This window comes from Passer domesticus, chromosome 15, assembly GCF_036417665.1.
Source record: "Passer domesticus isolate bPasDom1 chromosome 15, bPasDom1.hap1, whole genome shotgun sequence".
In the NCBI taxonomy this organism is placed as follows: Eukaryota; Metazoa; Chordata; class Aves; order Passeriformes; family Passeridae; genus Passer; species Passer domesticus.
This window is the reverse complement of record NC_087488.1, coordinates 12,851,392-12,878,415: the sequence shown is the minus strand read 5'-3', so window position 1 is coordinate 12,878,415 and position 27,024 is coordinate 12,851,392. Positions and strand designations below refer to the sequence as shown.

The 27,024-nt window shown below is 42.4% G+C and overlaps 1 protein-coding gene across 16 annotated transcripts in view; it reads left to right on the top strand.

Annotated features, from left to right (window-relative positions):
* Window positions 1-27,024, top strand: part of CARD11 (caspase recruitment domain family member 11) — a 116,577-nt gene that overhangs the window by 76,024 nt on the left and 13,529 nt on the right. For 13 of the 16 annotated variants that reach the window (XM_064390112.1, XM_064390098.1, XM_064390099.1 and 10 more), the window contains 22 exons: window positions 4,810-5,022; window positions 5,621-5,758; window positions 6,389-6,714; window positions 7,406-7,585; window positions 9,158-9,310; window positions 9,395-9,520; window positions 10,029-10,226; window positions 11,070-11,249; window positions 12,295-12,349; window positions 13,554-13,663; window positions 14,831-14,934; window positions 17,853-17,905; window positions 18,455-18,587; window positions 19,046-19,247; window positions 19,687-19,813; window positions 20,901-21,141; window positions 21,542-21,638; window positions 22,671-22,766; window positions 23,731-23,863; window positions 24,404-24,583; window positions 25,739-25,863; window positions 26,695-26,810. In XM_064390112.1, coding sequence (XP_064246182.1) covers window positions 4,824-5,022; window positions 5,621-5,758; window positions 6,389-6,714; window positions 7,406-7,585; window positions 9,158-9,310; window positions 9,395-9,520; window positions 10,029-10,226; window positions 11,070-11,249; window positions 12,295-12,349; window positions 13,554-13,663; window positions 14,831-14,934; window positions 17,853-17,905; window positions 18,455-18,587; window positions 19,046-19,247; window positions 19,687-19,813; window positions 20,901-21,141; window positions 21,542-21,638; window positions 22,671-22,766; window positions 23,731-23,863; window positions 24,404-24,583; window positions 25,739-25,863; window positions 26,695-26,810 — 3,272 coding nt within the window. In that variant the 5' untranslated portion in view covers window positions 4,810-4,823. Of the gene's footprint in view, window positions 1-192; window positions 331-4,809; window positions 5,023-5,620; window positions 5,759-6,388; window positions 6,715-7,405; window positions 7,586-9,157; window positions 9,311-9,394; window positions 9,521-10,028; window positions 10,227-11,069; window positions 11,250-12,294; window positions 12,350-13,553; window positions 13,664-14,830; window positions 14,935-17,852; window positions 17,906-18,454; window positions 18,588-19,045; window positions 19,248-19,686; window positions 19,814-20,900; window positions 21,142-21,541; window positions 21,639-22,670; window positions 22,767-23,730; window positions 23,864-24,403; window positions 24,584-25,738; window positions 25,864-26,694; window positions 26,811-27,024 lie in introns of all 16 variants that reach the window. The other 3 variants (XM_064390109.1, XM_064390111.1, XM_064390113.1) reach the window with 2 other exon arrangements.

Sequence of the window (27,024 nt, the reverse complement as noted above, 5' to 3'; positions counted from 1 at the left end):
ACAGAAATACAACCCAGCCCAGCCAGCAGAGCTGCTGCCTTCAGAAAGTGTTCTGAGGTTTGCAGAGTCTGAAGTAATAAAACTGCACTAATAGTAAATATTTTTCTCAGGGCTTTCCATCTCAGTGGTTCCTTATGCTTTGCAGTCACTAATTAACAAGTCCTACCATGTCACAAACATACCCTTTGCCAGCATTGTTTTCAGGTGGGGACACTGAGGGAGAAAGGAAGGATATAAAGTGCAAATTCTTCAAGGCAGATGAAGACACTGCCTCGTCTCCTTTCGGAGTCTGGATTTAGACATCTGTATCGAAAAAAATTGCAAGGATAGGTAAGCAAATTTAGTCATCTTTATCAATGTTTAAACCTTTTTAAAGTGGTTTTCAGCACCAGAGAACATCCAGAGAGCAGCCAACATAATTGGAAACTGCTGGCATTCAGCATTTCAGAAAGCCTGGAGGGCACACAGAGCTCTCCTGTCCTTAAGCAAAGGAATATAATTTCCTTATCACACTTTAAACTGTGACTTTCCTCTAAAAGTAAAAATAGCTCTAAATCCCTTTGTGGTTTTGTGGTTCTCTGATATTGCAAATCTGCACATATCCACACAAGCAGCTTTTGAGAAAATCACCCAGTTGTTACACTTTGTCATGTGAGGTGCTGTACACACTGCAGGGAGAAAAGACATTGCCCCACAGATTGGAGATGTACAGAAAAAGAGAATGTGGAACAACACCCTCAAAATGCTGAGAAAAATTACATACAAAATTTTGGAATGTTGTTTTCATCTTTATTTTTGGTTTAAAGTATGATGATTTACATGTAATTTTTTCATGCTCAGCATTTAACATAAAATTCTGTTCTTATTAACTTATAATATGAAAAACATTTTGTTTACTGTGGTTTCTTTTTAAATACTGCCAGTCTGCAAACATCTGTGACAAATACAGAAATCCAAAACATAACAATAGATTACCTCATCCAAAATAAACTTCTGCTTCTCAGTATGAAGAGAAAACCCTTTTTTCATATTTCACAAAGGGAATATCAGGAAATCAGAAACCTGAGCTGAAAGCTGCATTTGCTACATGGCAGCTCCTGAGTATTGACAGGCTGGCAGGATTTGAGAGCACGGGGATGCAAATAATTAAACAGCTGAAGGGTTAATTTCTGCACCATCATCAAACAAAGCATAAAAAACAAAAATGAAGCTTTAGATGTGACCTGATGATGAGCACTTTATAGAACCCCTGGGTCTGACGCCTGCAGGCTTTATTCCCTTGATCAGTGGAGAGTGTCACTGACATATGAGAGTGTGGAGTCTGAGTGAGAACAGAGAGCAGCTTTAACTGCAAGGTGATTTGTTCAGCTGAAAAATACACCACGGAAAAACCAGCAAACATCCAGAACGATTCATTTGTGTGTAACAGCCAGCAGAAGGATAGTCCCTGAGAGAGAAAAGGAGACAAGGGGAGCTGAGTGTTCCTTTTAATGTAAAAAGGGATTCTCTCTTTTATTTGTCTACATCTACAGAGACCTTTGAAATAGATGGAACTAGCTGAGATTATGACTGGATTAAGCTTTCCTGCAGTTAAAAGCTATTTTGTGTACTAACTACTGAAAGGAGCAGCAGGAGAGTAATTTTTTAACTGCTGTGGTGATTTCTGATTTCTTTTTGCTTAATATCTGTTGAAGTCAGTCCAAGTCTGTGAGTTCACACCTGTGATTTGTAACGGATGCCATAGTATTTCTATGACATATCACAACTCCTGGATGTGTTAGTTTACAGCTCAGGAGGTGTTGGAATCACAAATTAGATAATGGTAATAAATATCAGATTAAATAAGTGATTACAAATTTGAAAACATTTTAAATCTGTCATTTTTAATTTTATAAGTGAAAACAACTTTTCTGCAATATCATCATAGGAAGGAAGGACAGAAGCAGGGAATAAGAGCTATAAAATGCCTAGAAAGTGCATGTACGGCTAAAAAACTTCTAAAATTAAAGCCAGCAATACAAGACCTTTATTAGTGTCCCACTGAATTTCAGTTGTTACATTTGGGTTTTTGACTAGCACACCAAAATTTCAACCAATGGCAAGCATTTTGTTTCCTATTCAACACTATATTAAATACTAAATCAAATAATTATTTGCTCAGTAGGAGGGGTTCTGCACTAATATCAGCTGATCATTGCTATTTTCTCTGGAACAGCTCCATGGGGGTTGTGCTCTCAGAGCAGCCTGGCCAAAGCCTCACAACAAAGGCATCACCTCAAGCTCCAGGGAGGGGAGGAGTGATCCCTGGGACACATCCCTGGGGGCTGATGGGCAGCACAGGCAGTTGGGACAGAGCTTAGCAGGGCTTTTCCAAGGAATTCCAAAGGAAGCAAAAGGGAGAGTCTGACATTCCTACATGGCAGTGAAGGACCACTCCACTAAATGTCATTTCTCAGGGCTTGAACCTTACAACAGACTGTGTTTAGCAGGAGTTTGCTGCCAGAAATCTTTTACAATTCTTAGCCACTCATCTAATATACTTATCAGTTTCCCATTAAACATTATGTCCCCAAAATAACAGTATGGATCTATTATGCCCATACACAAGGGACTATTTGATAAAGATTTTTTTTAATGTCAGGTAAAAAAAAAAAATGTTCATGTTGAGAATTACGCTGATGAGTGAACTCTCCTTTGAATCATTTAGTGGAGAAATCCCTTACTAATGTCCTGAGGGAACTGCTGACAGTGTGCAATAATTTCTGGTTCAGCGCAGCAGATTACAAGATATCTTGCATTTTATGAAATTCAGGCAAGTGCTTCTTTTGCACTCTGAGATCCATCTGTGAGCTCCCTGGTACGCTCCCAGAAATTAAAGGGCCTGTGACTTTCCTTTTTTCAGCTGCAGTGGATGCTGTGGCTGTGAGCTGACTGAGGCACTGTATGACCTTCTGCTTCACTGCCTTCTACTCCCCAAAGTCCAGCTTCTCCAATTATGTAGCATTTGTTATATTCAGCTTTGAAGTGAAATACAGTTACTTCCAGAATAATGGTGGAGAGTAAGGTTCATGAGAATGTGTGAGGATTTCAGATGAAGCTCTTTCACCTTTAGCATTCCTCCCACTACAACCTGCTTTGTAAAGATTTTTCTCTATTGTTTTACCTTTATTGTGCTCGTTGTTTCAGTGTCATTTTTACCACAAATAAATACTGGCAATCAGTGAGAATTTCACCCAACCAGTGTGAAGTTCATAAGATCAGGGAGATTTTTCCCCTAACTACAGCCTTGCATCACACTGAACTGCCCTGGTGTTCCTGGCCCTCTGGGGACTGCTGTCTCCCCCAGAGTATGCAATCCCCATGCAAGTATCAGAGCAAATATGGAATAAGTGGCTCCTAGGATGTGAAACTGCAAAGAAAATTCTGCTGTAGTATAGCACAAGAACAAAGCCCTTGCCAATACTCCCGTAACTTATCCATATTGTGAAAAACCATCCACATTTTTCTCACAGAGATATTGAAACCCACACTAGGATTTTTGACAAATTGGGAAAGCTTTTGAAAGCATCAAGCAGAGATCATGCATTGTTTTTGTAGGAATATTCTGTATTTCATTATATGAGAACACTGGCAAACACATTATTTAGCAGATTAGCACTTTTGGCTTTAGTTTTCAAAATGAGGAATTAATACCCCTTGGCTATGCAGTTCTTGAGCTGTTTTTGCTCAGGGATGCTCAGTGTAACACAGGCTGCTCCCCAGTTCCTAAAGCTGGAAGCTGAGAAAAACAGCATGTTGCTTTTGAGGTCTTTAGTTACTGATTACCAGCAAAGCCTCATAAAACAGAGCTCTGGTCTCATATGATCCAAGAACTGCATATTCTTCTTCTACCAGGGTCTCTGAACTTTAAATAAAATCTTATGGTCCATGTGCCACCTGGATCACAAGGTCATATGAAAGCTAGAATGCAAAAACAGTACTAGATGAAAGGTTCATATTTATCACAAAATAAAGAAGGAAAAATTTTTTTTACAAAGTTTCTTTAGTTTTAACTTCAGTACAAGTTTTCTTGCCTCATTGTAGCCTGCCATGTAACCTTCTCTAATGAGCTGGGTACAAATTAGGAGCTGGCAGGAAATTGCTTCACAAGCACTCAGAAACCGTGTGACAACATTTGCATGAGTCAAGAACATTTTCAGACTGCAGTGACACAGTGCTGTCACCTGCCCCCTCCTGCAGGGAAAGGCAAGGTCTGAGCTCCCAGGTAGCTGCACTCACCCCTCAGTGCCTCCACAGCCAGCTGCAGACACAGACCTGCCTTAACCATTCCTGTGTGCAGCCACTTCAGGTGCTGGCTCATCACATCTGTGCAGGTTCACATCAGAACAGCTTGGAGGAGCAAAGGAGGTGAGGATGAAAGCCTTCATTGCCTGCAGCCAGTATTTGTCTTTGCTCTGAGCCCTGCAGGTTCATTCCCTTCTTGCCTTGCACCGTGCCCTTTGCCGTTGACTCTCTGGAGCAGAGGCATCCTCTGACTTGTAAAGAGCTCGGTGGAGTTGGCTGAGTACAGATTCATTACTGGAGAGCGATGAGCAGTAGTTCACACGCTCAAGATAGCACTTCTGGGAACTGTCATTTCCCAGACGAGCTGTGGACAGGCTGCACTTCAAACAGCTTCAATATTGGGCAAATTCAGCATTAGTCAGAAGTGGTTCTGAGCTCACCCCATATGACATGGAAGCACAAAAAAGTACCGGGATTGCAGCTGTCCTGCTTGGAGTTCATTTGCCACTTGTGTCCCTTGGTCAGGAGCAGAGCCAGAGATGGATGACTGCCTGGAGACCCTGAAAGATGAGGAGGAGGCTTTGTGGGAGAATGTGGAGTGCAACCGGCACATGCTGAGCCGCTACATCAACCCAGCCAAACTGACCCCCTACTTACGGCAGTGCAAAGTCATCGACGAGCAGGATGAGGATGAGGTGCTCAACTCACTCATGCTGCCCTCCAAAATTAACAGAGCAGGTAATTATCTGGTCAGTGGCTCCATCTGCATCTCTGTCTGAATAGCTTTGCTCTACTAAGTCTGGAGAGAGCCTGCATCAAGTTACAGATTATCAGATTGAAACTCTTTTATCTTATTTACAGGAGGTTTAAAGTACAGGGGGAATTCTGCTGCTATTTTGATAACAAAGACTCTTTCCAATACTATGCAGACTGGAGCTCGTGGAGTTCAAATTCCCATCAAAGCCTTGGCTAATATTTCAGTTAACACAAGCAGCAGTCAGTGCCATTCCAGGAGTAGCTTTTCAGCTGTCTTGCAGTACTTTGTGATTTGTCACTGGAAGATCTGCCATCCCTACTTGGTAAAGGCTGCACTGAACAACTTCTCCTTTGAAATTTCTGTTCCAGAGGCCAATTTTCCCACACTCCCTCAGAATAACACAGCACAAACATACAGAATTGCTGGCATTACTTTATGGGTTCAGCTGAACTCAGTTAATCAGCTGGATTTTGCACAGCTAGTTGCCAAGGCAGGGATGAACCTTAGGAACATCAGGGGTGTGATATTTGCTCGTGCTGCTCGTGGGGCTGATGTGTCACCTCTGCTGTCTGTACCCAGGCCGGCTGCTGGACATCCTCCACACCAAGGGCCAGAGGGGCTACGTGGTGTTCTTAGAGAGCCTGGAGTTTTACTACCCTGAACTCTACAAACTGGTGACAGGGAAAGAGCCTACACGGAGATTTTCCACTATTGTTGGTGAGTAGAATCAATCACAAAAGAGCCTGTTGAAGTAAGGATTCTCTGAAAGACTGGCTTGGTCTTTTTCAGGCAAGAAGTAGAAATAAAAGCTAATCTTGGTGTAGAATGCTTTCAGTCTCCTTCAAAGCAAAATGTGGTAGGTAATGTATAAAGCAAAGGGACATCCCAGCTGTCTGAAAGAAGCTTCAAATGGAATGATAGGCATTACCAGAATTCTCAAGAGAAGCTATATTGGAACAGTGGACTAAATTACACTGACAACTTGCACATGTGTAGCACATTTTAAGCATTCAGTTTAATTGTACTTGCACAGATTCATTGTACAAAGGTTGTGCTATTTCCACAGGCTCAGCTGAAACAAGACAAATGTAAAGGCTTCATCTTCTATTCAGACAAGCTGTATGTGTGTATACTGTGACACTGATACCAGTGTACTGTGTAATATTTGTGCTGTTCCCAGTTAGACATACAGCTGTGTGTGAAATTGTGTAAATTCTGTACCTTTGTACATATTCTGGGCCTTTTCTTTCTTACATTGTTCTGCTGATCCTACTTACTACCTTATTAATAAAGTAAATTAAATAAGGTACTTTACCAGACATTGAGAAGCTGTTCAAACATTTTCAGTGGAGGAGGGACATGAAGGCCTTACCCATTTCCTAATGAATGAGATCATCAAGCTCCAGCAGCAGGTGAAGACAAAAGACGTGCAGCGCTGTGAGCTCCTGGCCAAGTCCCGCCAGCTGGAGGATGAGAGAAAGCAGCTAAAGCTGAACAAGATAGAGCTGCTGACCTTCCAGGAGAGATACAACAAGATGAAGGAGGAGAGGAATAACTACAATGATGAGCTGGTCAAGGTGAAAGATGAGAACTACAATCTGGCCATGAGATATGCCCAGCTGAGTGACGAGAAGAGCATGGCTGTGATAAGGAGCCGGGACCTGCAGCTGGAGGTGAGGCCAATGCTCTGGGCAGCAATGGAGGGTGCCAGTGGCATCTGGGAAATTGAGACCTTCTCTGACAGCAGAAAGATGTGGAGCTCTCATTTGCTTTGCTTATGCAGATGATTGAAGGCCTCACTGTACAGAAATGCCAACTGCAGTTAGGTGTACGAATGGCATATAATGAATTAACAGAATAGAATGCAAATAAAAATAAAATGTAAAACATAACTGCTTGCTAAAAACTTAATTTTAGCTTTTTTAGGCTCAGTAATATCTTCGTACAGTTATCCAGCAGTACTGCAGCTGTGGGGGGATTTATTCAGAAAGATATCCTGAATTTTCTCCTGTTTTTCCTGATCCAGTTAGTCCATGTGCAAAAATCACGTGTGGTCAGCCTCTTCCATGTTCATTCTGTTTCATATCTCTTTATTTATTGGAGGATTGAGAATGTGCCACGGTTTTTTTAGTCCAGCCCATATGAGTTGTAGCTGGCAAGTAGCAGGTTTGTATTTGAGACTTCACCAGTTAAGTTGTGGACATTCAGCACCCAATTATCAACCTCTCATTAGTATTCACAGTTTAAGCTATTTTCCCCTGTATGTTTTCCACCTGGAAGTGAGAGTTTTGTCAGAATACTAAATGTCAGAGCTAGGGAGGATCCGCTTCCTCTCCTCTTTCTCCTTTTCTCTGCTCCCTCTAGATTGACCAGCTGAAGCATCGCTTGAACAAGGTGGAAGAGGAGTGCAAGCTGGAGAGGAACCAGTCCTTGAAGCTGAAAAATGATATTGAAAACCGACCCAAAAAGGAACAGGTTCTGGAGCTGCAGCGGGAAAACGAGATGATGAAGACTAAAATCCAGGAGTTACAGTCCATCATTCAGGTATAAAAGCAGATTTTTGCCTTTAAAATCCAAACTCACACATACTCCAGTTACAGTGCAGGAGGTGTTGGCTGAAACCTCTGCCTGCAAAACTGCAACCAGCAGAAGTGCAAAGTTTGGACAGACAGAAGGCTGCTTGTACAGCTCCCAGCTGCCTGGAGTGCTCCCTGAGCAGACACATGCGTGAGGAGGAGTTCTACAAAAATAGTCCTCTAAAAAAATCGAGTGTACATGAGAAATTGGCTCTTCCAAGAGTACAGTGTTTAATTGCTGAACATTGTACCAGCCTGTCACTACAAATCTGTGTTAAACAGCCAGCACAGAACTTTTTGACAGTGGCTCTGGGTACCCTGTGTTAGGCTGTTGTCATATCTTTGCCAAAAGGTTTTAATGAAGCAGAGGATGATAAAGGTTCCTGTACTTGAGTGGTCACTAAGCTCCAGGGTGCCCTGCAGAACCTGCACAGGGAGCTTCACCAACCTGTGTTTGGACAGGTAGGGAAAACAGTTGATGTGCAGCACATTTAGGACTCCTCTGTGAACAACTTAGCCAAATATTGGGATATATGTGAGATTACTTAGCACTTTGTTAGAAAAGGCTTGTGGCATTTTAAAATGACACTTAAAATTATCAGTAGAAGGCCTTTCAGAAATGGCTCTAGCCTCTAGCAGTGCCAAACAACTCTTAGTTCTAACACAAATTCAATTCAAAGGTTGAAAAAGAATGTAGAATAGAAGATTCTGGGAGTTCTGGTCCATGTAGGTCTCTTATATTAATCAAAATGTTATTACAGCACTTAAAGAAACAGAAATAGCTAAAAATAGGATTTAAATTCTCCTAAGTGAAAGATAATAAACTCAAATCAGTTTGGTTTAGAAATGCTTAGGTATGCTTAGAAATACTGGGTAACCTAAATGTCCCTGAAATCTCCAACTCAGTCTAGATATTTCAAAAATAAATATGCATATTCCTTGCTAGCATTTTATGCTTTTTTCATCTTCCATTTATGGTTAATTTTGGATGGAATTATATGTTAGAACCTGCTTTGGTAATCTTGTTCATTTTAAATCTACAAGAAATTATATTCCTGGATGATGTAGAAAATGAAGCAGTGGTACAAGGTACTCCAGGCATGTTTAATATTCTCTGAGCAGAGCACTGCAAAGCCTGTGCATGCCTTAAAAATTCTCCTGAATATTTTCTTAGGCCCTGCTCTTTGGAAAAGGGTGATTTTTGTGCTCAGTGAGAGCTGATTAATAGAAAAGAGTTTTGAATGCAGGGCTTGGAGTGAAGAATTGTCACTGCATCCAAACTGGATCAAATTATAGCCAGTACAATAGAGCAGTAAAACAGTTCCTTCATCAGACTGTTCTGACAGCAAGACAGATTTTATTCATCTTTTCTGACACTGCTTTAAAATATGAACAAATGTCCATCTTTTCTCCTGCTTCCCCATTGCAGTACCTTGTTCATTTGCTATTCCTCTTGCTTGTTACTGTCTCTGATACTTCTCTACCTGCAAAACTATTTTCTGTTTCCCTGGTCTGGCTCTAAAAAAATGTCTTTCCTCAGGCTGACAAGAGGGGTTTGCCAGATTCAGACAAAACCATTTTGGATATTCTGGAACACGACCGTAAGGAGGCACTGGAGGATCGCCATGAGCTGGTCAACAAGATCTTCAATCTCCAAGAGGAGATTCGTCATGTGGAGGACTTGAGAGACAAGGTGAGGAATGGAAGGGTAGAGAGATGGAATATCCCAGGCTGGTGCTCAAAATGCCAGTGGTGGCTAACAGTTTGTCATTTCCAGTATCTTGAGGAGAAAGAAGATTTGGAGTTAAAGTGCTCAACACTAGGAAAAGACTGTGAGATGTACAAGCACCGCATGAACACTGTGATGATACAGCTGGAAGAGGTGGAAAAGGAGCGGGACCAGGTATCCTACAGTTAAAGTAGGGGAATATCAATAGCAAGAGCCTCTATCTGCTCTGTGTCACTTTGGGGAATTGTAGGTAATTGGGCCCAAAATACCATTATAAAATAAGCAGTTTAAAGAATTACTTGTTGGGATTTGCATTATGGTAATTAAACACAGGGTAATATTGGGTTGTTTCCCAATATTACCCTGTGTAATATTGTGTAGCATCTGGCAGGCAGGACCAGGATCTTTTACAGCAGCTCCTGCAAGGCTTTACATCAGTGTCAAGTCACCCCATTTGCACTCTGGGACATTTTCCCACCAACCCAGAGGGAGCTGTAAATGAACCACCCTCATCATCATAATTTTTAATGGTGCTACTGTGGCACATGCTGGTCCTGATTGCTGTGTTAATGGGTGACTGCGTACCACTTCTGAAGCCCCCGTTGCCAACACCTCTCAAACAAAAGCAGCAGGAGGAGGATGTGCTGCCCAGGTGCCAGGGAGGTTTCGTGTCCCGCTGCAGGCGTTCCGCTCGCGCGACGAGGCGCAGACGCAGTACTCGCACTGTCTGATTGAGAAGGACAAATACAGGAAGCAGATCCGGGAGCTGGAGGAGAGGAACGACGAGCTCCGAATCGAGGTGGTGCGCAAGGAAGCGTGCATCGTCAACCTGGAGTGCAAACTGCGGCGCCTCTCCAAGGACAGCAACTTCCTCGACCAGGTACGGCTGAGCAAGACACACAGCATCTCTGCTGTTCACAGAATTCACAGAATGAGCAGGTTGGAAGAGACCTTAAAGATCATGGAGTCCAGCCCATGTTCCTAACAGTTCAACTAAATCCTGGCACCCAGTGCCACATCCAGTCTTGGTTTAGACACATCCAGGGATGGTGACTCTACCGCCTCCCTGGGCAGACCATTCCAGAACTTTATCAACCTTTCTGTAAAAATATTTCCTAATATCCACCCTATATTTCCCTTGACAGCAGCTGGAAACTGTCCTCTGGTTCTGTCAGTGCTGCCTGGTGAAAGAGACCCACCCCACTCGACCACAACCACCTTTCAGGGAACTGTAAAGAGTGATAAGGAAGAGACTTGTTAAGACTTGCTTTTATAAACATTTTGGTCTGGAAGGGAGGGAAGACTTTTCTAATTCTTTCAATGGATTAACTGAAAAAAATAATCTCCTACTAAATGTCAGTGTTGTGAATTCTTTACTATAGTGTTTTTCAAGTTGTCTGTTATGCACATGGCTTCCCAAAGGCTGCCATTCAACAGTTTGACTTGAAATGGAAAGGGAAAAATGCGGAAAAACAATTATTTTCTACACTGGGGTAGAAACCACAAATATTTTTAGGATCGTGAGTGAAAAATAATTCAGTCTGTGAACAGAAATCCCTACAAATCTCAGCCCAAATTACTGATTGGGTCTGGAGCCACATTCTGTGTGAGCTTCTGAAGCACTGGAGTTGCAATAGGTTCAATCAGATTACTCTGAAGGAAGGTTATGAGTTTGTTGTACCAGACTGGTCTCAGAAATAAAGTGTTCCCTTGTGATCTTTAGAGTTTGCCACGGAATCTTCCCATTACCGTTATCTCCCAGGCCTTTGGGACTTCTGGCCCAAAAGCCAATGGTCAGGAAGCTGATGACTCCTCCACCTCTGAGGACTCTCCAGAAGACAACAAATTCTTCTTGCCTGATCAAGTTCGTCTCAAGAGAAGAGTGAACCTAAAGGGGATCCAGGTGGGTCTGAATCTGAGGCTGGAATAACACAGAGCAGAGACTTCTAGAATTATCAGACATAACACATGTTGTGGCTGTGCCTCTGAAACTGCTGTAAAGATAAGAATAGATCTGTGTATGATAGTGAGCTCTGTATGATAGTTTTTGCCCTGTGGTGATTTGCATCTTGAAGAGCAGATCTAATCAGGCTTCATAGACTGTTTTCTGTCCCTTCTCCCCATTTTCTGTTTTCTTCTTGCTTCTGCTGTTCATTCACATTCTTGGAGCATTGTCAATAAATTGATTCTTTGCCTTCTTAACATTAGTGGGAAAAAAAAAAATTACATAATGCCTGAGGTCCAACACACACTGAAGGTGAAAAACAAAGCCTTGGTGGAAAAGCTCTCAGCAGCTGGAAGGAAAAATAGCAAGAAATGGACGCAATCTAGAGCAAAATTAACTATCTAATTTAGAATTAAATTATGGCAATTTCCTCACCCCTAACAGGAAGGGGGTAGCATGAGTTAGGTTCATGCTTTCCCCGACTAGCTGCATTCACATGGCTATTATCTGATGCTGGATTCGTGATCTGTAAAAAACCCCACAAAAATCTAACATTCGGGCTTTTGAGGTTCTCTTCCCTTTCATCTGCACTTGAATTCTCCCTGCCCTTCGTAACCTTTCTGAGCTCTGACTGTTGTTATTACTTATGGCAATAGAGCTGCATTTTTCACATTGCACACTCCAAAAGGATGCCTGTTGTATTAACAGCTGCCTGAAACCAGTCCCAAGGCACCCATTTCACCTTTTGTCTCTTTTTTTCTTCAGCACAATCTGAAAATTGCAATGCATTTGGGCCAGGCATTCAAAAGTAACCAGGTTGCTCACACTCCATCACTGCTGTTGTATTTAGATACCTAAGTATCTTCTAAATTTTGGGTCCTGTTGTTTAAAGGAGGGCAAGTATATTACAACATAACAGTGAAAAAAGGTGGTAAAAATATCTGGCTTACAGTGTGTGGTAAATATTCTGCATTTGTGCTGATTTTTGTCCTCTTTCTTTTAGATAAGTCCAAGAGCTAAATCTCCTGTCAGCATGAACAAAACAGCAGAGTTTCAAGGTCAGAAAGAGCACCCATGTCCTTATTCCTTTTCCATTGCTTTGTCTCTTTCACTTAATCTCTTTAAGTTGTTTAAACAAATATGCCAACCAGGGAAATTCTTAACTAAGTCCAAGTCAGTAAGAAAAACCAAAACAGTTTCTCTCACAGTTACAAATGTAATGATTAAAAGTGGTCAAGAGCTCTACATCATTGTCCTCTCCATCAAAGGTACCTCTCCAGGCACACGATGTACATCCCATAGCTTACCTAAATCTTCTGTTTACTTAGTTTTCCATTTAGTTTACAGAAGTTGTAAAGTCATTTGTGTAACATCTGTACTAAAAATCATTATACCATTCTCCTTTTGCTGTTGGAAAAATCATTCAAGCTGAAAAGGCCCTAATCTAGTGATTGTCTAATGAGTTCCTTTGTCCTTCAGCAAAAGGGAATTAATTTGAAATCTAAAACATTGCGAAGCCTGGGGGAGGGGGATTGACCCATGCCCCAGCCAGCTGCCAAGTTACCAAATTTGTTGCTGTACACTCATGTTTGAGCTACTCCTAATTCCTCTTGTTTGTGTAACACTACCCCTGAAACACCAAACCCCATCAGAGGCAGCACTTCCTTCAGTAGCTGTGTGAGGCCCTGTTGGATAAAATATCCTGGGGAACACAGCCCCTGCCCCAAGGAATTCCATGTTAAACAGCAGCTTTGCTGTCAGGCAGAGTAACATTAGTACCAATCAGAGGGGCTGAGCAAGGGAAGGAGTCCACATTCACTCTGTGTTACCTGGGACTGCTGAGGCATCTCAGGCTTCTTGGTCCTTGTAAATTCTTTGTTGTAACAAAGTGTAACAATGAGCCAACCTTGCAAATTGTCAGATTCGGGTGGTGTAATTAAAACATAAATTCATGAAACAATCCTTCTTTAATTTGTCAAATAGCATTCACAGATCTACTAAAAACACGAAGGACAGAGCTGAGAGACAAAGTGGACAGGAGTCTGTGCAGAGGGTGGGAATGTCTGTGCTTTGCTGGGACCTGCTGGGGAATGGGAACCAGAGCTGCAGGGCAGGGACGTGTCCAGGTCCCCTGTCCAGTGCAAGACCAGCTGAAATGGAAAGAGAACATAAGTGCAGGGGCACATCTGCATTGGAAGTGCTCTGACATGTTTCTCTCTGGTGTGTTTTCTCTGTGTGCTTCCTTTGTCCCTGTGAGTGCAGCAGCCAGAGCTCAGGATGAAGACGGGGCCGAGGGCAGCACCGGCCGCACGGACACGAGCTCCTCTGTGTCCATCAGTAACTCCATCAGCAGCTGTGAAGTCACCAAGATTGTAAGGATGCCCCTTGCTTGTCTACAGCCATCTCTCCTAATGTGGTTCAGAGCTTGCACAGCTCAGTATTAGCCCTTCCCCAGCATCCCAGCTGTGATCCCATTCAAGGCCCTTGTCAGAAGCTCCCTTAATCCTTTTGCCAGCATTTTGTTAGAACTATGTTATTAGCCTTTCCCAAAATCACAGAATTGGTTTATGTTTATTTAAAGATATTTCAGAGGTATTTATGACCTCTTGCTGTCTCCTCATGCCATTTAACATTTACTGTTGGAAGAAAGAGATTTGCTTTAAAAGCTGCTTTGTAACTTATCTGAGAAAATGTTAAGGGTTTTTTGAGTTCTATAATGCTTTTCCTGTCTATAAGTAACAGCGAGTGAGGAAAGGGGTGCAGATCACAGTTGGAAATTTCTGCATACCATAGTCAAACCATTTCTTCCCTGCTTGCTGTATCCCCATAATCTTCCAAGGTAGATATTCCATTATACATATGTGAGCACTGACACAGCAGGACAGGCAGATAGAGAGAGTGCTCTTGCAGAGTGTTAATAACAAAGAACAAAACATCTTTCTAGAACACCGTGAAAAATGCTGCCCCCAGGAAATTAAAATTATACTCAAGAATAGCCAGGAAAGAACTTGCTGCCACTCCTAATAAGCTTAGCTGGGTTAGGAGTATTTTTTGGAATATCTATTGGATGTTTAGATGACTTATACTGTTTTCCCTCTAGTGCAATTCAGGGTTTCGTTTCCAGTGCACTGGAAGATTAATTATTTAACATATAGAGATCTGTATTTTTCTTCCTCATTCCAACTACATATATATATTTCTATAAGTACACATACTGCTTTTCATCCCCCTCCTCCTATGTCAGCTGTGCCACACACAGAAGTAAAGTTACAATGGCTCAGTAAATCAGGCAGTTGTGTGGTCACAGGAGAAGGTGCAGTGCCAGCACACAAGCTGTGCATTGTGCTAAAAACTGGGATATATGAGTGCTCTTGGATTCTGCACAGCTAGAATCAACTTCTCTTCTTTTTTCTGTGTGTGCTTCTCAGTGCAGAGTACAGCCAGTGCAGAGCACCCTCGCTAACGCTGCTGTGAGTTAGAAGTGAGAGCACATTTCAGCCAGATAACCTTTCTGACACCTTTTGGTTTCTCCTTCAAAGCAAACCCTGCGAAATCGCAACGACAGCATCATGTCCACCACCCCTGAGCCTCCCGGCAACGACTCCATCGTGCGGCGCTGCAAGGAGGACACCCCTCACTGCAGGTGGGGAAACCTGCCCTGAGCCTGCTGCCACAGGGACAAGGGAAAAGGGGCTCTAGAGCTCCTCGTGTCTGCCTCTGGCTGGAGAGCTCTATAGAGCACACAGAATTCACAGAATCACTGGGTTGGAAGAGACCTTAAAGATCATCGAGTCCAACCCATGCCCTAACACCTCAACTAAACCGTGGCACCCAGTGCCATATCCAGGCTTTTTTTAAACACCTGTTTTTAAACAGTGTGGTGACTCCACCACCTCCCTGGGTAGGCCATTCCAGAACTTTATCACTCTTTCTGTAAAGAACTTCTTTCCTAATGTCCACCCTATATTTCCCTTGACATAGCTTGAGACTGTGTCCTCTGGTTCTGTCAATAAGGCGTAAGATTAACCTAACTTCTCAAGGCTCAGCCCTTCATCACACATTTTGTCCAAAGCACTCAGGAATGTCTGAAGTTCATCTGGGATGAATGACACAGTGACTGTAATGGACAGAAACACAAACAGGACTGGAATGCCTCAGCACTGATGCTATTGGAGACAGTGCTCTCCCTACCTTTGCACACTGATCCAGCTTCAGTTTTTGCCCCTCACCTCCCTGCTGCCCTCATGTCCCTGTTCTTTCCCCTTCTCTCAAAGCTCCCCCCTTCTCTCAAATCTGCAGAAGTAGAGCAGAGCTGCTTGCACGTCTGTGAGGCGTGTGGGGAGAGGCAGAGGGGGAAGCTGGTTTTTGTGAGTCTCAGGCTTTGTTTCTCAGCAGAGAAGGGAGGGGAGAGAGGCTTTGCCCTTGGCTTCACCTTCTGCTGCAGCTTCCACTTCTGTCAGGTCAGGGCCCCTGGAGTTCCCCTGGCAGTGAAATCACATCAGCTGGTGAGTGGGAAGTTGGTGGCAGGAAGGAAAGAGACCTCTCCAGCCTCACAGTTCCCTAAAGGGCACTGACCCCTTTTTAAAGGTTTTTAGCAATGTGATACTCAGACATGCTGTATTGGTGTGGTGTCAATAGCATCAGTGTCTGCATCAGAAATACCAGGAGACACAAATACATTCCCTAAAGGTAGCAAGCAGAAGGAGAAAAGAACAGAGCAGACCAATTTAGAAGAAAGTAATATATGTGGAGGGTTTAGATCTTTATTAGATCTGGTTTTAATATCTAATCTTTATTAAAACTTTATTCAGATTTTTATGTTTTTCAAAATAATCTGATCTTGGGCAGACTGCCACTTCTGCCTCTCTCTCTGGACAGCTTTGCAAGGCAGCTTTCCACTGAGGGCATCCTCAGCTGGTTCTCCCACATAATTTTCTAGGCTGCTGAGGATTTAAGCAGTGTTTATTTTAGTCTCCCTTAGCTTCTCCTTCATTGTCCTCCAAGTCTCTTTTTAAAGTGTGTTGTAACAATTCAAGATGGAGAAAGGGGGATTTTTATTAATTATTTGAATGTTTTGTGCTTCAGGTGCTTGAAAAGCCTTTGGCATGCCTGAACTTTTCAATATTTGCAGTGTATTACAGAACACAGTGGAGATTACATGGAGATTATTCATCTTGTAGACTTATTTCACTGTAACTCTGATTGTATTCTGTTCCATGTGTTAAGGCATTGGAAGACTGAGTTGTACTGAAATCTGAATTTTTCCCTCATATTAGATATTCTTCATGTGGAAAGAACAGGTACCCTGGAACAAGGTCTGAATGGGGATTTACTTTGTTGAGCGGATAATCACTAAAGTCAAGTATCTCAAGAGCCTGCCCAAAAGTTCAGTGTAGTTTATAACTTTATAATTAGCATGATAAATTTTTGGGACTTATTTGTGAACATAATCCAGAATAATTGCTGTTTGCAAGCCAAGTTGCAGGTTTCACAGTTCATCTCTTCTTAATTTGTGTGGAAAAAAAAGGTGAGATCATCATTTAATGTAGGAAAAGGTACATTATTTCCCTGCTTATGCATGGAGTAAAAATAGCTGATTCTCTGCAGCCTGGCTGCAAAAATTCACCCTTCAGCTGAAGCCAAATATGAGGAATATCAGCTCCACAGGAGACCTACAAATCATTTTGAATGGGAAAAACAACAAGCTGTTATTTAAACAGCTTTGCAACCAAAGGACATGCTTTAATGAAGTCCTTCTAGTGAAGCTGACAGATCACTCACTTGGCTGGACAGCCCCAATACCCCTGAAAGAGCAAAATTTTAGTGAATTTAGAGTGGCTTTAAGGCCAGCCAGCCTAGTCACCTTTGCAGGAATGGCAGTGTCACTGGGAGCTGGGCTGGGCCAGAGCTGTGGCAGTTCCTGTGCAGAAGCCTGCAGCACTTTGCCATTCTGTACTGCAGGTACCTGAGTAGCCATGAGAACTACCCTGAAACTGCTATAAAATGCTTCAAGTACTTTAAATCAAGCAGATAAATTATTCCTCTTCTGCTGCACCTCAGTAACTTCCCTTGCATTCTCTCTGTCCATCAGTGAACTTCTGGCTTTTTGCTCTGTTGTGGAAAAACCCCATGGTGCAGTTCATGCACAGCAGGCATGGTGCAGCCCTTTATCTCTGTGCTGAACCAAGTGTGGTGTGAGTCACACACCAGACCATCAGTCAGCAGCTTCCTGTTGCCCTCAGCAAAATCTTCATTCCCTCACTGCTGTTGGCAGCTCTACCTTCTGAACCTTCTTGCTGTTTCACATGTTTCCCATGCTGGCTGACACATGTTGTCTCCTGCCCTTTTCTGTATTGTCAGTAACATCCTCAAGGATGTTACTTGCTTACTTTTTTTGCAGCTGTACCATTGCCTGATGCAACATCTCCAACATCTTCCTTTTTCACAGGAGAAGTTCCTCCTTCAGAATTTGATGAAATCTACTCAAGGTGGAAATCTGCTGAAAGCTTGAAACTGTTCAGCTTTCCCTTCCGTTATCTCATGTTTTGCTTTTAATTCCAGCCTGGTTGAAGAGGACAATGACAGCTTTGGATGTGATGCTTTGGAGATGGATGGTAAGCAAGAGGATATCATGTATAATTGAAATATGAGCTAATATGTGATCAGCTCCCCAGCTACAGAGACTGTCAGACAACCAGCCCTGCTCTAAGTAAATGGGACACATAGCCTGTGAGTAAATCAAGAAAACAAAGGGTCTGCCAGTGGTGAGAAGGGGAAAGCAATCATTTTCTGAAGAACTAAGAGGGAAAAGGGTTAGTTTTGTTACCACAAATGTGGTCAAACACTGGAACAGGGTTGTCCAGAGAGTTTTAGCCAAACTCTTCATCCTTGGAGATATCAAAACCCAACTGGACAAAGTCCTGAGCAATCTCCTTGAGCTAACCCTGCATTGACCTTTGACTAGACAGTCTCCAGAGGTCCCTTCCCACTTTCTTTTCTATGAGAGTGGCATACCTTGTGCCATGTCCTGTGGATATGAATCACATCTCTGCATGAAGAATTTCCTACTTCAGCTTTGGCTGGGATCAATTAAAATTCTTTTCCCCCTTTTCCATCTTTGTCACTTTATCTAGGATTCATTATCATTCTTCTTACTCTTTCAGATGACAGTCATGACAGGCATTCACACGGAGCTCCTTCAGTGCATTCTTCCTCTTCTTCTCATCAGTCAGAAGGCCTGGATGCCTATGAGCTTGAGCATGTCAACTCCATATTTAGAAAGTTCTCTCTGGAAAGGTATTTGAGATGCCAGTGTACTTACCTTAGAGACTGAGAGGAAAGGGTGCTGTGGTAGAAACTATTTATTTATTAGTTGCTGAAGTTATAACAGCAGGAGTGATTATGGTGGCAGCAATATAACGCTATCTTGGAGCTTTTCATGTTCTGTAAACCCATGAAGGTCATCCTGAAAATTCAAAAACTTCAAGGCAGACAAAATGTTCTAAAGGCTTCAATTTCTCCTTGTGATCTTGCTAACTTGCTACAAGAGCTTGCTGAGTGGAGAGCTGTTATACACTGAGTTTTCAGAGATGCTCTTCTCCAGAACTATTGCAGTAACGATGAGGTTTCCTTTTAGAGTCCTTAGATACAAGTGCTTGATAATGCTAGAAGTTTATTTGTATATCTCTCATTTCTCGTGCATTCATTTAACTGAGAGTGAGATAACCAGCTGTCCCTCCCTCTCCTGGACACAGGCCCTTCCGTCCCTCTGTCACGTCTGTGGGCCGCATCAGGAGCTCGTGCCACACGGTCCAGCGCGTGACGCTCAACGGGGACAGCCTCAACTCAGAGATCACCCTGCTCGGGGGCAATGACAAAGGCAGCTTCGTCAGCTCTGTCAAGACAGGCTCCCTGGCAGAGAAGGCTGGCCTTCGGGAGGGACACCAGATCCTCCTGGTGAGCACGACATCGTCACCAAGCAGCCCTGGGTGTCTGCCCACCCACCTATGCTGTCCCTGGCAATCCATGAGCACAAGTTCAACAATGCTTCTGCCAAGTTTCTCTTTACTTAGTTTTCCCTCCATTGCCAATGTTCCCAAACCATTTCCTTGTTCAAATGTCCCCAAGGGAGGAAAAAACACCCCACACAATTTATATTCCTGCATTTATCCCCCTTCCCAGGGAAGCCTGGGATTGTGCAAGTGCTGCAGCTTTGTTGACTGCTAGCATTTCTAGTTTGAGAGAAAAAGAATTATGTAATTAGGACATAATCTACATTCTTGTAACAAAGTGTCTGCATTGTTTAATAAGGAAAAGATCATGGCACTTTAAAAAATGGTTTAATTGACTCAGAGATTGAACTTGCACTGAAGAGTAATATTTCTTTCATATCTAGTTGGAGGGCTGCATTAAAGGGGAAAATCAAAGTGTTCCTTTGGATACTTGCACAAAGGAAGAAGTTCACTGGACAATTCAGAGGTGCAGTGGTCCAGTAACACTCCAGTATAAATCAAATCATGAAGGTAAGACCAAAAGTATTTCTTATCTCAAGTAGTCCAAGGGCTTTTATAGCAACTTGTCTGGAAGAGAGTGACAGGACCAGCATATCCTTTGTATTGGGATAAATCTGGAGCCTGCCACTGGTGTTAACTACAGCTCCTCTGTGGAACTGCTTCAGCTTTTAGCCTGGTGTCTGAGGGAAAAAAACAACATGTGCTTGTCAACAGGAGTCTGAAAAATGTACATGGTGGCCAATAGCAACATGACTCACGAAACACACTCAAGCTTATTTTTATGTACAGTTTTCTGCAATATGATAGGGTGAGCTGAATGATCTTTATCCAGCTGGTTGATTTAGCATTTACCTGATGGAGTTACCCTGTTTATTACCTTTGTGGCTTTATCTTATCTTTAACAGCTGGAGTTCATGTGTGGCGAATAGAATTTGATTTCAGTGTTCAGGTTCTGTAATGATAATTTCAGGTTATGGATCAAAAATTACGTTCCAAAATCCATTCTTTACTGGTGTGTATAAATGGGCATTCATGGTTTTTATGCTGGTTAGAGAATTTCAGCTGCATAGATCATGCAGGAAGTGATGCCTTTGATTTTCTTTGATGTTTTCAATTGCAGGAAAGACTATTGCAATTTTTTGAGCATCACTTAACTGCAGATAAAGCATGTTATAGATTCTGGGAGTGCCAATTAGAGCTAATAATAAGGAGAATAGCTTGTCATTAAAATTGGTGGCAGAACTTACATGGTACTTAGAGGGCAGAGCTATAGTTGTGTCTGTGTCTTTGCTGAGTTCTTTGTTCCACAGGTCATGTGGGGAGTACTGAGAATGGAGTTATCTAAAAGTAGCATTATAATGAGAATATTCCCACAGAGCTGACAGCAGCAGCATGGGCTGCCCCTGAGCCAGTGCCCCATCAGTGTCTCTGAGGTGCAGGCCCATGATCTTGCTGGAACTACTGCAAGCAGCACTCTGGAATTACAAACCTGTCTCAGAGGAACCTCAGGAGTTCGTGCTGTGGCTCCTCCCAGAGGGAATGGAGTAGCAGCAGAGTGGGAGATCCTGCCTCACCCCTTCCCTCCTCCCTGCCGCAGGGTACCGCAAGCTGCTGTCGGAGCTGGAGGAAGGGCTCATCACCTCGGGGGACTCATTTCACATCCGCCTGAACCTGAACATCTCCAGCCAGCTGGACTGCTGCTCCCTGTCCGTGAAATGTGATGAGATCGTCCACATTCTGGACACCATGTACCAGGGCAGGTGTGAGTGGCTCTGTGCCAGGGTGGATCCCTTCACTGACAGGGACCTGGAGATGGGGACCATTCCCAGCTACAGCAGGTGAGAGTGATACTGAGTGACCATTACTGAGAGCAGGGATCTAGAAACAGAGAACTTAATTATTGCTGTAAGGAAAGAGGTGTCTATAACTTAAATTCTGAGCTAAGATCTGTAGTATAAGCTATAAAACTTAAGAACAGAGATTCCAGATGCTACCTGAAAAAATAAAGTGAGTCCCTCAAAAAGTATCATATGCAAATATTCCATGGATATTCTTTAGTCCTTAACTGAATTGCAGTTCTTCATATTGTTTTGTTCCTGCCTTTACTGCATGGTTCTGTCAGTCCTCACTGCTATTTCTGTTTAATCTTTTCTGTAGGCACAGACCTGTTGCAATCCAGCTTTCTTGTGAGTGGTTTCAAAAATATCTTGATCTGTGTGATTTCATCCTTTCTTTCAGAGCCCAGCAACTCCTTTTGGTGAAGCTGCAGCGGTTGATGCACAGAGGAAGCAAAGATGAGACAGAAAACTCCTATAACACCCTTCGGGCCCTGCGGGTAAGTATCTACAAACAAAGTCCTTTTAACACCTCATACTCCCCTGCTAATTGTTTATCAATTTTCATTTTTCATCATCATTTTACAGAAATTCCTGTTTATACTCTCTGTAGGTTTTGATTGTGTCAGGCAATGGGCACCTTCTGTTTGCTTTAAATAATATTGTCCCTGGGAATGAACCCAGCTCTGGCTCACTATTAACCCTTCCAGCTAGGAGGGACTACACTTTAAAAGTCCCAACTCTGTTCTGTGTGTTAGTCACCCTTCTGATGCTTCTCTACCTGTAAACATTTAATGTATCTTCATGTACACATGACGAAGAAGCTGTGTCCTTGCAGTTAAGAATTATTTCTCTCCTATTGTGAATAATCCTCTGAACCAGAATCTGTTGTCCCACTTTAGAAATACCTGTCACTTCCAGCCTGGATGCTGTGGAGAGAATTGGGATTATCGGGCTTTAGCACACAACAGCCCTTCAAATTTTCCCCTTTCCATCACTAAAAGCATTTTTAGACCCCAAAATTCCATTTTTACATAATTAAAACTGCCTTCCTGGTGTGTTAGTTACCATAAGTCATTTTTAGAGTCTGGGAGACATTCATGCTTTTAAGTTTTACAGAGACAGGTAGACAGTGCTTGTGCTTGATTTCAGTCAAGGTTAAGTGTCACACATTCCTTCTGTGCTCACGGCCCCACTGATCAAAGGGACAGAGATCACTGGCAGAGGTGCTCGTGAAAGCAAAAGCTGTGCATGCTCTTTCTTGGTGCAGAAATTACCTCTTTCTTAGGTGTGGAGAACAGTCTGTGAACAAAGGAATGTGAAAAGCAGTGAAAAAGCAGTGTTTGTCAGCACAGGCCGTGCTATGCCCACTGTTTGTTTAGAACATTGTATTTGGGATAGGTATCAATCACTATCCTTTCTACTGGAAACAGAAAATATCTGGTTTGGCTTCTTTTGTTTCTCAAATGTTGTGATTAAAAAATACAAAGAAGAGTGGGGATGAGAAAATCTCCTGTGTTATTTTTTACTAGAATACATTGCAGCCAGAGGAGCCTGCCCCGCAGAACGACCCCAAAACCAGCCCTCGCCTATCCAGAGCAAGCTTTCTTTTGGGCCAGATTTTACAGGTAATAAAGTTCAAATCCTCAGTGCAGTGTCTGAAATAGTGGATCTGAACAGTAGATATTCTCAGGCTATCCTAATTCGCCCAAAAATCCCAGCTCAGGTCTAGAGGTTGTATTGGAATTTATTCCTATCAAAAAGAGATTTAATGCATGAAGGAGAAGGATGGGTTGTGTTTTCTTTTGTGATGTGGGGTGTTTGTTTTCAAGAGTATGGCTTCCATTACGGATGTGCCTTGAGGAATTCCACACATCCGCCATCAGAGGCTGAAATGTGCTTTGTTTGTACCATAAGGACAAATCCAATGGGCTGGATCAAATCTCCAAGTCTCTGAGACAGGGCTCCATCAGAAAATATTCCTTTAATTGTGGGCTGGTGACTCTGAGCATGACAGAGACTGTGGGTGAAAGATAAAGCCGTGTGAAGGAAGGTGATTGGGAAAGGTTAGCAAATACACAGGAGGAGGAGTTAATGTTTGGATAGAGGAATAGGCGGGTGGATGAGGAAGGAAAGCATGAAGCCTATTTCTCATGTAAAATGACTGCAAAAAGATGCCATTTGGGAGTTTTTAAGTCTCTCTGGTAGAGCAAAGAAGAGGCAGTTTGGGTATAGCCTGTGATACATTTGTGCATACTCTGGGTATGATGTACACATCAGTGCTTGTACTGGTGATAGCAGGGAGCTCTGTGAAGGGAAAACATGCCTCTTAAGAGCAGAGAACAAAACAACAAATCCCAAAGGGGATTAACACAGGCTCTGAAACAGATCTATGATATTTAAAGAGTCTTAGAATTCAGTCCACAGATCCATGGAGTCCTGTCTTTGATAGACACAAGTGATTCAGATCTCGTGGGAAACGAGCATCGGCTGATGAATACATGGGAGGGTAAATAATGCAAGGAATGAGGCTTAAATCTCTCTCTGGTTTTGTTTTTGTTTTTGTTTTTTTTTTTTTGTTCACCTTTTTAGTTTGTCAGTAGGTCTGAGAACAAATACAAACGAATGAACAGCAACGAGCGGGTCCGCATCGTCACAGGCTGGCCCTCGGGCCTGGCACTGAGCTCATCCGAAGGGAAGAAGCAGCTGCCTGATAAACTGGAAGGTAAAAATCTAAAAAAGCCTTTACACACGCAGCACTGACACAAGGCCTACATAAACATCTACAGAACAGCATGGCTGTGAAATGTATCACAGGTCTTGGATTTGTGGTCCACTCTGCAAAAGTTCAACAACAACTGTGACCAAAACTGATTTTGCTAAATGTACTTGGGGCACTAAGCCTTCACAGGCATCTTTAGGAAAATGAAATGTCCTGTTTGCTGGCAGTTCTTCCTAGGTACTTTCTTGCCTTTTGCTCCAAAACATTTAACTTGGAGCCTAAAGTGAAGCTAACAAGCAGAGTCTCCAAGAAAAGGTGTTGAAGAGGTTAAGAAATAATCTCTTGAAAGCAAAAGGCAGTTGAATTATTTAGTATTAGATTGGACATCATAGTGCTGTGAGTATAGTAAAGACAACCCCAGTAAAAGGGAAGGAGGACCAATACGAATAACCATGTCATTTCTGGTTCACGTGTATCTCCTTTTTTTTCTCCAAATATTGATGGAGAGGAACCCAGAGGATAAATGTCTTGTTCTTTGCTCAGATTTGGATTCCGAGAGTGAACTGGATAAGAAGCTCAGTCTGATCCCTTATAGCTTGGTGAGACCCATCCGCTGCGAGCGCAGGCGCCCCGTGCTGTTCACCCCCACCATGCTGGCCAAGCCCTTGGTGCAGAAGCTCCTCAACTCTGGAGGTGCCCTGGAATTCAACATATGCAAGCCAGGTAATAGGATAAGAGAGGGCCATGACTGTCAGCTCTCAGTGTTGGAAATATGAACATATATATGCGTGCACACGTAGAGGAATGCACATGTGAGAGTTGCTTGAGGTACTTCAAGTCACATCAGAGTGATGTGTAGCTGTAAATCCTGCTTTTTGAGACTATCTGGGATATTTGAATGTTTTTGAGACAGCCAGTACACATGGTTATGAGATTCTGTGTCTATAAATATTATCCATGTGTATGCTGTGTGGTTGCTAGGCTGCCCCTCAGAGACTGAAATGCTGTGAGTGCTCTTTCTGTTTGCATACTGTTTGCATACTGCATATCTAGGCAATGTGAAATTTTGATTAATTTGTTTCTAGTATTTGCTATTATGAGGAATATCTTCCCTAGAGCAACTTTAGGTTTCTGTCTCATGCAAGCTGTGAAGATTGTGCATTTGATCTACTGGAAAGACTGATTTTCTTCCATGCTAAGTATTTACTATTAAAGCAGTACGCAGTGCCGTGATGGCTGCAGGGCAGGATTGTATACAACCCAGCATTAAACAGAGCTGACGTTTCATTTTTACACTAATATTGAATACCCACAGCATAGTATGCAGCCTTACAGTCATCCAGACAGAGAAACGGAGAAGTTAAGTATTATAATAAATATCCTCTGTCTTGCAACATAAAACAAAAGCTTTGATGTAGAGCTGCAATTCACAAGGGGGCCAGTATCACACATTGCAACCTAAGCCAATTTTTTTTGAAACTTTAAACACAAATGTTGGAACACTAAATCCTTGGTTTAGGATCCTGTGCTGAAGAGACCACCCTTTTTTTAGCACTTCTCAGCATCCTCCATCCCTGAACTGCTACTATATAACATTAGGTGCTGGAATTGTATTTACTGTTTTAATTTAATGCCTTCATAGTGTTGTAGTAATTGCCCAAGGACTCATTGGTGCAGGATATAGCTGAGATGCTCAGCTGTGATCAGATTAGGCTTTAATTGAATTCAATGGAAGAAATGAGGCAGCTGTTAAGACAATTCATTGCTCATCCTCCTTCCCTGAACAACCTTACATCCCATGTGAAGTACTGCTGGATACTTTTCTACGTGTTCTGCTGCTGTAAATTTGATTCTGTCCCCATCCACATCTCTTCCTAGATATTGTAACAAAGGAAGAGTTCTTAAGGAAGCAAAGGACAGAGACTGTCATCTTCAGCAGAGAAAAGAATCTGAACACATATGAATGTATTGTACCTGCCAACATCGAGGCTGTTGCTGCCAAGGTGCTCACAGTGCTCTGTTTTCCTTCTCTGGGCTCTCTGGGAAGCTCTCTGCAGTGTCCTGGATATCAGACTGAAGAATTTACAGTTGCATGTTCTCTCTCCTGCCCTCCTTCAATCTCAGATTTTTATTTATTTCCCCAAATGGCTCTTATTTGTGCTCTTACTTTTCCTTTTCTTTCCCATCCTCAGCCATATCCTTTTATATTCTCCCTCATTCCCTGTGATGACCCACATAGATGCAGTTAAATATCCTTTCATTTTCTGTGCTCCATCCTTTATTCATTTCCTTTTCATATCATAAGTATATATGAATACACGAGAGAGTAAGAGATACAAGGACCTAGACAAAGGAAAGAAGCCTGAAACCCAGACACAGGGGTGTACAGAACAAAGATAACAATGCCCAAGACAGAGATCTGATGTCAAGTAGAGTAGATTTGATGCACAGCATGGAAAAAAAGGAGAATTAAAGTGATGGTTTTTTGCCTCAGAAGTAGTTGCAATAGATGTTCTTTCTGAACAAAAAGCAAGTCTGTGTGTTTGGGTCTATATGTAAAACTGGTGTTTTATCATACTTTTCATCTTTAGAGCATTCCATTTCCATTTTAAATCTTTTTAGAAAGCTGTTAAGCTCAGCTGTTATTTGACTGACTAGTTTTAAACCAGTAGGAGGAGCTGGACTTTCAATGTATATTTGATTAAAAGGTTTTAAATCAGTACAATGGTAAATAGAGAGCTTTCCAAATCACCCCATAAGGGATAGATATCATTATCATGAGATTCCACAGCAGTGAATTTTCCTTTGTGACAGTGTTATGACTTTGTTTTTAGAACAAGCATTGTCTCCTGGAAGCTGGAATAAGCTGCACGAAGGATTTAATCAAAGCCAAGATATATCCTATTGTTCTCTTTATAAGAGTCTCAGAGAAAAACATCAAGAGGTTCAGGTAACATGTCAAACCTTTTGCATATTTGATGTTCTGTCTTATTCAGTGAATAATTCTTGAGTCCAATAATGTTCTCACTGAGAGAAATAAAGACCCTCATCCCTCTCCATCTGGTACTTCAGTGTGCACTATTTCCTCCCGTGACTCCTCCCTGAAATCTTACAACTGGAAAAGCAAGAATTGCCCAAATCTGGCACTCTTTCACTGTCACTGG